Here is an 11,195-nt window from a genome sequence, read left to right as displayed (position 1 = left end):
TGCTGACGTCACTCCGTCTCACAGATGTTCTGAGTCGTTAATTACTTCCGTTAGCCGTAGGGACAAACAAACTTTTCACGGTAAAATAGGGAAATGTCTCCACAAATAACGTTTGAGTTAAATACTAAATAGTCGTCAGAAAGTGGAATAAAGAAGCCTGGATACCTCACTGCAAATCACCAGGTAGGCTTTGCTCATATAACAGGACGTCGCAATTGTTAACGTTAATTTATCGGCATGTATGCCACCAAAGCAACTGTCAACAGACTTATTTCACTGGCCACAAAGTAAATGGAAACATTTTGTTTATACACTATAAAAAATGTCCATAAAATTATCAGCATAAACTGCATACGAGCATAGAACTGTAAATAGAAAAACGACGAAACGGTGTTCAATTTATTTATATTTTGTAAAGCATTGCACCAAACAAAACTGTTTTAAAGTAAGAATATCTGTTGATGTAGTGATTTTTTTATTTTTTATTTTTTGTAGAATTTACATATCACTGTAGTCTTTTACAGAAAGTGTATTACATTTTTCCAATTCATATTATGCTTTAGGCTACAGATAATTATGTAGCCTACAAATTGATTGTACAGTGGATTTTGAAACATCTGATTGTTATATTTGAATGTTCCTTAAAACTTGAACTTTCCTATTGATGTTTACTCTAAAGAATTGAATGACAAAATGTTTTTGGCATATATCATTAACTTAATTTGAGGACTTTTACACATATGGTGACTGCATGGAATCACAGAAATGTATTTTTTATTATTGTTTTAATACTGTATCTCTCTCTCGCTCTCTCTTTATATATATATATATATATATATATATATATATATATATATATATATACGCACTTATATGGGACACTTTTTGGTATATTACCAAGGAAATCACCTTAAACTCTAAATACGACCTTAAGTGTTACTTTTAGAGCTTGTATATATTTCTATAGAAATATATGTTGCTTGGTAAATTGTTTTAAATCAAGTTATTTTAGAAACTCTAGATGTTCAAACACATCAAAAACTCCTACCTCACTCGGATGACATGTTCAGGTAAAAATGGTCATGTTTTTTTTTTTTTTTTTAATGTTTAAATCCATTTATTTGATTCAATAATTTATTACATCAACCAACGATTCACCGCAGTGCTGATAATCAGTACAACAGCACTCCCTTTTGTGCGTTATCGCTCAAAAAACGTCAAATGTGGATATGTGAAAAATATGGGAGATGTGGTCGATGCGGAGGTGAATTCAACGGTACAAATTATACATTTTTATAGAGAAAGAAATAAAAAACGGATGACTACAGGCGGATAAATAAACAGTAGCCAGTTTGGGAGCACCGGGGGTCGCCTGCAGGCCGCAGTGTGTTGTTGGGGGTTGGAGCTGGAGCGGAGACCCGCCGCCATCTTCAGTTGTGGGTGTGTTAGCTGTTTACTGGACGAGCAGGCAGCGAACTGACAGAAATTATGGGAAGAAAGAAGAAAAAGCAAATGAAACCTTGGTGCTGGTATCCTTTCCAACATTTTACATTTAGTCTGATAACGTTATCTCGCTTTTATTAGGAACTGTGTGTGTGTTAGACAGCGGTATCCTCTGTTTACTAAGCTAACGTTAACTGTAAGTTTCTTGTAATGATAACTGAAACGTTAGCTGGCTCGCTATATGAAGCTAACGTCAAATTTTAAAGTTGATCGGCGTCGCTAAAGTTACATTAAAATACTATGACGGAATATTAAAAAACAGGCGGTGTTTTTCTCTTATATCGTGTTATGTGTTGTTAACGTGTTGTTTCCGAGTAAACAAATGTACGAAACGCCCAGCTGTACTGGGAACATGTCATTGCAATACAATTTCTGGGAGAGATTTTCCTAAACCGTTATCTCAGGTACTGTAACAGAGATTTTGATGATGAAAAAATCCTCATTCAGCATCAGAAGGCCAAACATTTCAAGTGCCACATCTGTCACAAAAAGCTGTACACTGGACCTGGGCTTGCAATCCACTGTATGCAGGTGAGGAGACAAAAATGCAAACCATCTGCACAAATGTTGTTGTTTTTTTACTCTGCAGTGCAAAAGTCTTGGGCCACAAAGAATACAGAGAACACATACAATGCATTAAAACACCAAAAAAAAAAAAAAAAAGTCAAAACAAAAATGTCTTCTTCAGGCTGAAGTCAATATTTAACCAGTTGAAGTTGTTTTATTCTTAAATATTTGTAGTATTAAGCGCAAGGCATCCATTTGACACACATACAACATGCAGGATTAAACATGACAACAGGATAAAAGATATAACATGGAAAAAGATAAGTCAAAATGTTAGATATGTAAGATATACCATTAAAAACACTAAACTACAAAACCACAATAAATAAAAACAGTCTAAAAACTATTAATATATAAATCATATGCATATCTCCTGTATGTTTCGTTTGTGTTTTAGGTAAGAGAATACTGAGAGGTGAATAAGTATAATCGTTATAACCTTGCTAAAATAACAAAGTTTAAGGTGGCCTAAAACTTTTGCACAGTACTGCACACTCACTAATTTCCTTATGGTTATTTCTTCTACTGTAGGTACATAAAGAGACCATCGATGGAGTCCCCAATGCTATACCTGGAAGAACAGACATTGAGCTGGAGATTTATGGCATGGAGGGTATCCCCGAAAAAGACATGGAAGAGAGAAGAAGAGTGCTAGAACAAAAGAACCAAGGTATTGGCATCAAAATACCTTAACGTGCTGTTGTGTTATGGTCTGTTCCAGAGACTTAATATGCTCTTTCCTATTTTCAGAGACTCAAAAGAAAAAGCAGAACCAGGATGACTCTGATGAGTATGATGATGATGATGAGCCTGGTCCCTCCTTCCAGCAGCCTGCTGCAGGTCAGCCACAGACAGGCTACATACCCCCTATGACCCAGCCGGGCCTGCCTCCTGGCTCTGGTGCTCCGGGGATACCACCGGGCAGCTACTCAGGTAGGAAACAGTCACTTTACTGGAAGTGCATCTGCAAAAACCTGTATAAATGTGAATTTCAATGTAAATATCAATATATATCTTGCACTCCAAACATTCTTGTATATAACTTTAATTCCATGGTTCTGTTTCTTGCACTGTTACACTGTTACTTGTGTTACTTGTTTTGTTTTGCACTGTAAGACTCGTACTTTTTATATTTTATATTTTATATTTGTATCTTCTATTTTATCTGTTTTCTTTTTCTATATTTATGTTGCACCAACCCACCAGAACAAATTCCTCGTATTGTGTTAACTATACCTGGCAATAAATCTTTTTCTGATTCTGATTCTGATTCTGAAAAAGCCAACTATTGCACAATCATGACCAATCTAAAAACAAATTCTAAGGCACTCTCTTGAAATGTTAAAAAGGAGTTAAACCTGACTAAGGCTTGTATGCCGAAACGTGTAGGAGTGTTTTATAGGTTCATCATGACCATGCCGTAGAAATAACGGCATTTTAACATTTCAAGAGAGTGCCTTGGAATTTGATATTTGATTGTTTATCCCAGTACATCCCGACCCAAAGGGCACCTCGAACAGACTGACTTTTGGGTCCGGGAAGCGCTCCTTTTCTTGCATTTTTGATTATTGCACAATCATGCTGTTTACTAAGAGTGATTATACAGGGCGACCTTACAATCACAAGGTTCTGTCTGACATTTGTGTCAAAATTGAGCTCTTATTCTGTGAAATGCGAGGTGTACACTGTGGATTTAAGTCACATGCATTTTTGGACTTTTTTATTAAGGGAAAAAAACCCCAAACATAAATTTACCTTAAACAGATTAAGAACATACCAGGTGTAATATATTCTATGCAGATTTTAAAAAACAGCCACTTTCTAGTTACGGCTTCCCTGTCAGCAGTGCTAAGAATTCTCCTCTTTTTAAAAACATCCTTACTCATTCCCTGAAGTTTTCCTACAATGATAAAAATGCAATTTAAGCAGACATTTTTATTTTTTTTTTATGTCATTTTGAAATATTAACATAACATTTTGATTTACATAAAGACATAATATAAACAAACTATTTTGTGAGTTTCAGATAATCTTTTTTTAATTATTTTTTATTTTTATTTTTTTAAGGAATCCCCCCAATGATGCCAGGTGTGCCACCAATGATCCCAGGAATGCCCCCTGTAATACCAGGAATGCCTCCAGGGTAAATACTTAGAATCACTAATAAAGACTCATTTTTATGAACCCCATCCTTATTGTATATTGGTATTAAACATAGATGTTTTCCATGTGTATGTAGGATGATACCAATGGGTGGGATGATGCCTCCAGGTCCAGGGATGCCTCCAATGATGCCTGGTGTGCCACCAGGTAAATCCCTGCCAGCGTACACCTTAAACAAACCCCTTACTTCCACATTATTGCTTTGATGCAAATTATTAATTTTATCAAAACTTCGTTAGTATGTTGTAACATGGCTGTGGAGAACTTGTACTTGTTCCTTTGTGTAATCAATTTCTTCTGCTGGTGTTAGGCCTGCCTCCTCCGATGGGCCACCGTCCAGGCATCACACACATGGCTCAGGTTCCTCCTGTTGCAAACATGCTGACTAGACCTGCTGTTCCCGCTGCCACTGTCCCCTCAGCACAGCCTGATGTTACAAAGCCTCTTTTCCCCATCGCTGGACAGGTAAAATCACTATGCTGCTATTAACCACTTTAACTCCTGCAGCTTTCTGACGGGTCAGATCATTACCTTCTACACAAGGAATATCTGAGCAGCTTCTTGTGCTCACACAGGCTGACATTAAAGGGAACTTTACTTAGAAATTCCTTCTTTCCTGTAACTGAAGATTTTTTTATTCTTTACTCTTTTCCTGTGCTACAGATGGGCAGTCGCGCTGCAAGTACAAGTGCAGGCTCATCGAGCGCAGACTCTCAGTCCGCCTCCCCTAAAGCTCTGTTCCCTATCACATCACAAGTACGCAGCCGTCTGCCTGCTCTGCTCTGCCAACCTGCAGCTTTACGATTGGCATGCACACATAGTTTGCCTGCTGTGGTGCACTCGGGCAGATTAATTCTATTTTTTTTGCCGAAGCTGTTTAAGCCAGAAATGGTGAAACCAGACCATTTACGGGGGTCAAAACACTTAAAAAAAAGTCTGTAAAGTCTAGCAACATGCCTTTGTTTGCTTTTTCTTTCACTACAAATCTGCATTTATAACATACAATTGAAACATTCGCTTACTTACTTCAGCAAAATCAGAAAATGGAGAGTTATGCAGATTTGTAAAGTGGGCTTCTTATTTCTGAACTGCTGTGGGCAAAATGTGGCACAGCATGCTCTTATTATATTTCACAGACGAAATATATTTCACTTTAGTCATACTTTATAGGGTTACCCTCCCATGTGCGCAACAAAAGTGGTTTAACATGTTAGAGAGATAACTAAATTCAGATTATAGACTTGACTTTAACGTGTGATTGATTAAAGCCTGATATACAGGGGCTAGGTTGTGATCTTCACTCTTTTTTAGGGTTTTAATTTGATTTACTCACTAAAATCTCTCTCTTCATACTGTTCAGCTGCTAAAATCAAAATATTGACATGGTTATTTAGGCTGCTTTTACTTAGTAAAAAGTTTGACACAGACTTTTTTGGCCCGGGTTCACGTCTCAGACTGCTGCTCCACCCTCTGATTGGTGGAGGTAATTGTTGTTCTCTGAAATGGACACCTGCAGGGATTATTATTTTGTGGCATATAAAAAAACACCATCATTTGAAGTGATAACTGATGCCAGTGAATAATAGTTAAATATTAGGCAATAACAGTGATTGGTCTTAAATAATTCAAATGTATTTCTTGAATATACTGTATATATGAAGACATTAAGTAGTACTTCATATTTATCAAGTTTTTTGACTTCATGTGTCACAAGCAGTTCTGAAGACATAATTTCCCTTGTACTTGGCACTGAAAAAATATGTAGGTGTAAATCACCTTGATTCTGTTTCTTTACTGCTTGGCTTTCACTGAGGTTAAAGTGAAAAAAATAGGTTTTTCTGATTTGGGTGAGCTGATCCTGTAAAGAAAGAAAGAAAGAGAAAGGAGATGCAAACATTGAGGAAAAGAGGAATACAGAGACGGTATGATTCAGTCCATCCTGAGACTTTACAAACAATAACCTAAATGCCGGCTTTAAATTGACTAAAATATGAACTCAATAATGGGAGTAACCTGGAAGTATGACTAACAGTGTCCCTCTTGTGATATTTAAATGCCTCTCAGCAGAGTCTCTGTAATGTGATGTCTTCTCTCCCCCCTCAGAGCCAGCAGTCAGGGTCCCCCCACCCTCCCCCCTCTACCTCCTCTGACCCCTCAAAGCCCACATTCCCGGCCTACACGCAGGCCACCGTAGCTGCGGCCAGTCCCAATGCTGGCAGCAGTACGGTCTCCAAACCTCCCTCCACTGTGACCAGTAAGCCTGCCACCCTCACCACCTCCAGTGCAACCAGTAAGTTGATCCACCCTGATGAGGATATCTCACTGGTGAGTAGTCAAACTGCAGCGTCCTCTCTTTATAGTTTTTACAGAAAGTAGCACTTTAGGAAAAAACAGTTAATCAAAGCTAAAAAGTTACTTTCTGTCATCAAAGTCAACAAATGGCTTTTCTTGAATAAAAAGTCTTGATTCATTTTCTTGTTTCTTTCATCTGGTTGACGTAGACAGTTTGAGCATCAAATTATTCATCCTCGTTTGCTTTCTGTGTCTTGTAGGAAGAGTTGCGCGCTCAGTTGCCGAGATACCAACGCAGTGTTCCCCGCCAAGGCCAGACCACCGCCGCCACTCCGTCAGTGGGTCCTGTGGGTCCTGTGGGTGGCATGATGGCTCCTCAGCAGCCCGGCATGAGGCATCCCATACCTGGTATACATCACCTGCCTATTTTATGCCTTTTGTTGGTCAACTTTGTTTATTCCAAGCTATTCTTAGCTAGGATGAGAATCTCTGTAAAGTGTCATTATTATATAAATCACTATCTAAGAACCTTTTGGCTCCGGGGACGGAAACATCAGTCTGTCGGTCAGTCATTCACCAGTTTGGCCGAGACTGAAACATCTCAACAACTACTGGATGGTTTGTCGTAAGACTTTGTACAGACATTCATGATTTCCAGAGGATAAATCGTAATGACTTTTCCTGTTGCCACATCATTGGACCAAAGTCTCAAATTGTCCAATACTTGGTGGATGACCACATACCTGCAAAACTAACATTCCCATCAGCCTCAGCTGCATAATGCTAAACTATGATAGTGAAAATGGTAAACAAACTGGCTAAGTATTAGCATGTTAGCATTGTCATTGTCAGTATATAAACAAACAGCTGTAAATATTTATCTTGAGGCAACATTGTTCCTACAGGAAAACATCAAAATAAGCATTTATATATCATTTACTTACTATGTGCTACATCGAGTTTATGAAGAAACGTTTTGATGTAGTTTTGCTGTTGTAAAAACGCAGCCCCCTTTTTGCTCCAGTTCATCAATAAATCTCTCCATTTTAGCTAACAAACCTGTGTTTTGCAGGCCAGTATGGTCCACCTCAGGGGATGCCAGGCTTCATGTCAGGAGGGATGCCTCCATATGGACAGGCCCCTCCTGTGGTTCCTCCGGGGTACCAGGGAGCCACCCCACGGCCACCCATGGGCATGAGACCCCCCGTCATGTCTCCTGGAGCCCGCTACTGAAGCCTGCCTTCCTCTCTTCAATAGGTTTGGACACTCAACCCTTTTCTAATGTCCTCAGCTGCTAGTAGACAAACCAGTATTGGTATTATAGTACCACAAAGTACTGTTTATTCTACTACTGAGCTATGAGGAAGAGACACTGAATAAACAGCATTCAAAAGAGCATCACATGGGAAATATTTACACTGTACCTAACCAAGACTATGAACTGTTGTTTCAAACCATCTCTGTTCTGTGGCTTTTTTTCCTTCTCATGTTTCATTCAGGTGTATAGAAGTATAGTAGATATGGTTCGTAGTGTTGTGAAGGCGCTGGAGTTACATGGGCAGTACTCACCATTTATCAAGGCAAGTTTTATGTAAATACATTTCTGTTTCTGTAAGCTAAACAGTGAGGCCTTCACAGCACGTAGTGCTGTTGGACTTTGTGTCCCCAACTTTGTTTGGTGAGGGCTTCAAATAACTGTTTTCTGCATTTATTCTGTTTCATGTTCATAGTTTTATTTAGGAAATGCTCCCATAACGTTAAATAGTTGAAGTACTAAATGAAATGGTATATGTATTGTTGTAAAACTGTATTGTAATAAAATGTGGCAAAAATTTAAGACTCTTCTTTGCGGGACGTTAGTAGGAAAACAGACGTCACAGCAGGTTTGTACCACAAATCATAAACATGGTGATTGTGCTTTAGTTGTCTTGAAGATGATCAATAACAGTAATGTCTGTAGTTTTTTTGTTTAATTAAAAATGTTGGTAAATGTTTTCTTTTGGCTATAAGCAGTAGATTAGAAATTGATGCTCTGTACATGGCGAGTGCACTTGTACAGCTGCATAACTTCGGGTCGCTGCTGGCTGTAGTGCTAAAACCCAGATTTCTCTTCTCCCTGTAGCGATGCCATGGGGGACTGGCTGAGGCCCTGTCTCAGTGTAGCCCTGTTTCAGCCTGAGGCAAGTCTCACCATTTTCTGTCTTTTCATTCATTACCAGGGGCCCTCACAGCGTACATGCTGTTGGATCTCAATGTCCCCAAACTTGCAGCAAGTTTGGTGAAGGCCCTTGTTTGTGTTGTTGCGTTTAGACACCATTTTCTACATGTTAGCTCTTATGAGTTATGTTTTTTTATTGTTAAGCTCTTTTGTGTCATTGAACCTGTATTCTTTCTTCCTGGTTTGTGAGAACATGGGGAAGCTCAGTTTTCATTTAATATCTTCATACTGAAAGTATGGAGCTTTTGAATGAAACTGTACTTCTTGAAAAGCTAATTTAACTAGTTTAAAAGTCCACCTGAGTTAACTTTCTGAAATATTTATGACTTGGTCAAAAGTCAAATAATTTGCTTAAGACATAAACAGTCACCTGCAGCTGTATAAATACATTAAGTGTTTGTTGGGAGGTTTGTGATGAACAAATGAGTTTTCATATGCTTGTGAAATGGCTTCACCACTTAATCCTGTTTGTTCCATCAGCTTTCCTCACTTGATCATTTGAATTTAACTACTTACATGAAGGAGAATCCCTACCAGTAACAGGTTAGTTAAAGCTGTAAGTACCACTGCTGTAACTTTAATTTCCTGCGACCTGTGTTTGTGTGCACACATAACGAGATCTTAAAGGGATAATTCAGACTTTTTCAACTGGGGGCATATTAGGTACTTAACCATAGTCATTGCATCACCTTCAGTACACGGCAGTTTGCACGCCCCCACTTTTGAGAAACAGGCTGGAGTCTGACACAAGGCGGGTTTCCACTACAAAATTTAAGCAATGTTTTTGAAATGTCGTCCAAACACAATGTAACAGAACACACAATGTTTTGCGACTTTTCTCGTGACGTTTTGCACATCTCCTCTCGCAGTAACGTTCCAGGAAGCATGGCGATGGATGTTCAAAACACTGCAGGTTTATTTCTATTGCAGCCACCGCACCAGCCGTCATTATTTCCAATCGAAGGTGACATAAGCCGTGTATGCAATACACGATAATGAAAAGGCGAGCCCCTTAAACACGGGAGTGGCCGCGTATGAGGGATTTCTTGGAGGTGATAGTCTGTGATTTCAGAGGAATTGTGGATTCAAAACTTCCAGATGATCCGCTCAGCTTTTGAAGAGTTGTGCGATGCAGTAACACCTCTCATAGAGCCTGTTGCATCGTGCCTCAGAGAGACAATTCCTAAAGACATTAACATAGCCATAGCATCATGTGACCTATAAGTAAGTAAGTGTTTACATTGCACTTTTGTGAAATGTTTATTTTGAATTGCCTGAAATACCACTTCATGCAAGCATTGCTATGAATGGGAGATTCTGTTTTCTTTTGAAGTGACTTGTTTCCACTGGGCGTATTTTATATTCGCAATTTCATTTTGCACAATTTGAGTGTTAATGGAAACCCGCCTACTAAAGCTAAGCAGTGTACCATTGTGAACTACTTTAGCCACCTAAAAAAGTCCCAATTAAAACAATATGAATTTAAGTATATACTTAATTAAGGTTGTTCTCTTCAAAGCCAGTTGAGAAAAACAGTGATTTAACGTCACTGAACACAGGAGCTGCTGCTCAGCTGCCTCGCTCAGGTTTTTATGTTATTGTGTGACTTCAGCGTTTAAAATGTTTTGCTTCAAAAATCACAGATGTCACAATAACTATCTGATCAGGGCGGCGTTAGACCAGCAGCTCTGGTGTGCAGCAAGCTAAAATTACATTTTTTTTTCGTTTGGTGGCTTTGGAGAGAGCATAGATGGGAAATTGAAGCAGTTAACAGCTAACTTGTTGGAACGAGCTGTCTGACGGATATTAAAGCAATAAATACCACCTGCCATCTACTGTAGATAAAACACTGACCATGGATAAGTACCGCATACAAACCCACTTCAAGAAAATCTAAACTGTTACTTCAGTTTCTGTCACCTAGAGGTGAAAAACAAAGAAAAATAGCCGCCGGCCAAAAGGCTTCTTAAATCATACTTAACTTCAGTGTGCAACACATTTCTTTCCACTAGTTCTATTCAATGTGATCATCTCTTTGGCGCAGTTTTTGGTTTAATTAATCTTAATTTAAACTAATGATTTAATGCTTTACACGAGTAACACAGGCAGAGTCTTCATTGGTAAGTATGATTTCACAAATTCCGTTTATTATATTAAGAGCACGGGAAACTTAAGGCGCTATCCCATCCCCCAGCTCAGAGGTGGTCCATAGTTTGTATTTTGCTCTGTATTGTAGATTTGAAGTTTTGCACATTTTCTTTTGGTGTTTTTTACTGTACCATGACTGTATTTTCAAATGTCCATTTTCATTTGTATGGAGGTACAATTTCTTTTCTAAACTTAAGAATAAAGAATAAGTATGGTGCCATTTTCTTGTGTTTTGATTTGTATATCTATCTTTTAAATGTAATTTAAACAGAAGAATGTAAGATAGAGTAAAAATTAATCGGTT

General features: G+C 38.5%; 1 protein-coding gene across 5 annotated transcripts; it reads left to right on the top strand.

Moving 5' to 3' along the window:
- Positions 1 to 27: 27 nt before the first annotated feature.
- On the top strand, positions 28 to 11,111 carry znf207a (zinc finger protein 207, a). 5 transcript variants are annotated; one of them, XR_015774882.1, is made up of 14 exons: positions 28 to 183; positions 1,300 to 1,529; positions 1,908 to 2,034; positions 2,602 to 2,740; positions 2,821 to 3,003; positions 4,138 to 4,213; positions 4,310 to 4,380; positions 4,544 to 4,698; positions 4,897 to 4,989; positions 6,337 to 6,558; positions 6,786 to 6,933; positions 7,598 to 7,782; positions 8,025 to 8,105; positions 8,648 to 11,111. XR_015774882.1 is itself a non-coding variant. In XM_042505277.2 (12 exons), exons 2-12 carry the CDS (start codon positions 1,489 to 1,491, stop codon positions 7,756 to 7,758), a joined length of 1,416 nt encoding a protein of 471 aa, XP_042361211.2. In that variant the 5' UTR covers positions 28 to 183; positions 1,300 to 1,488; the 3' UTR covers positions 7,759 to 8,640. The 5 variants fall into 5 exon arrangements, 2 of the variants coding, with proteins under 2 accessions (XP_042361211.2, XP_087925562.1); XR_015774881.1 differs by having other exon boundaries at positions 7,598 to 8,105; positions 8,648 to 8,705; positions 9,224 to 11,111; XR_015774880.1 differs by having other exon boundaries at positions 7,598 to 8,105.
- The last annotated feature ends 84 nt before the right edge of the window (positions 11,112 to 11,195 follow it).

This window comes from Plectropomus leopardus, chromosome 18, assembly GCF_026936395.1.
Source record: "Plectropomus leopardus strain MGB_pleo_1.0 chromosome 18, ASM2693639v1, whole genome shotgun sequence".
NCBI classification, from domain to species: Eukaryota; Metazoa; Chordata; class Actinopteri; order Perciformes; family Serranidae; genus Plectropomus; species Plectropomus leopardus.
Note: the sequence above shows the minus strand (reverse complement) of the source record. Positions and strands in the feature narration are given on the sequence as shown.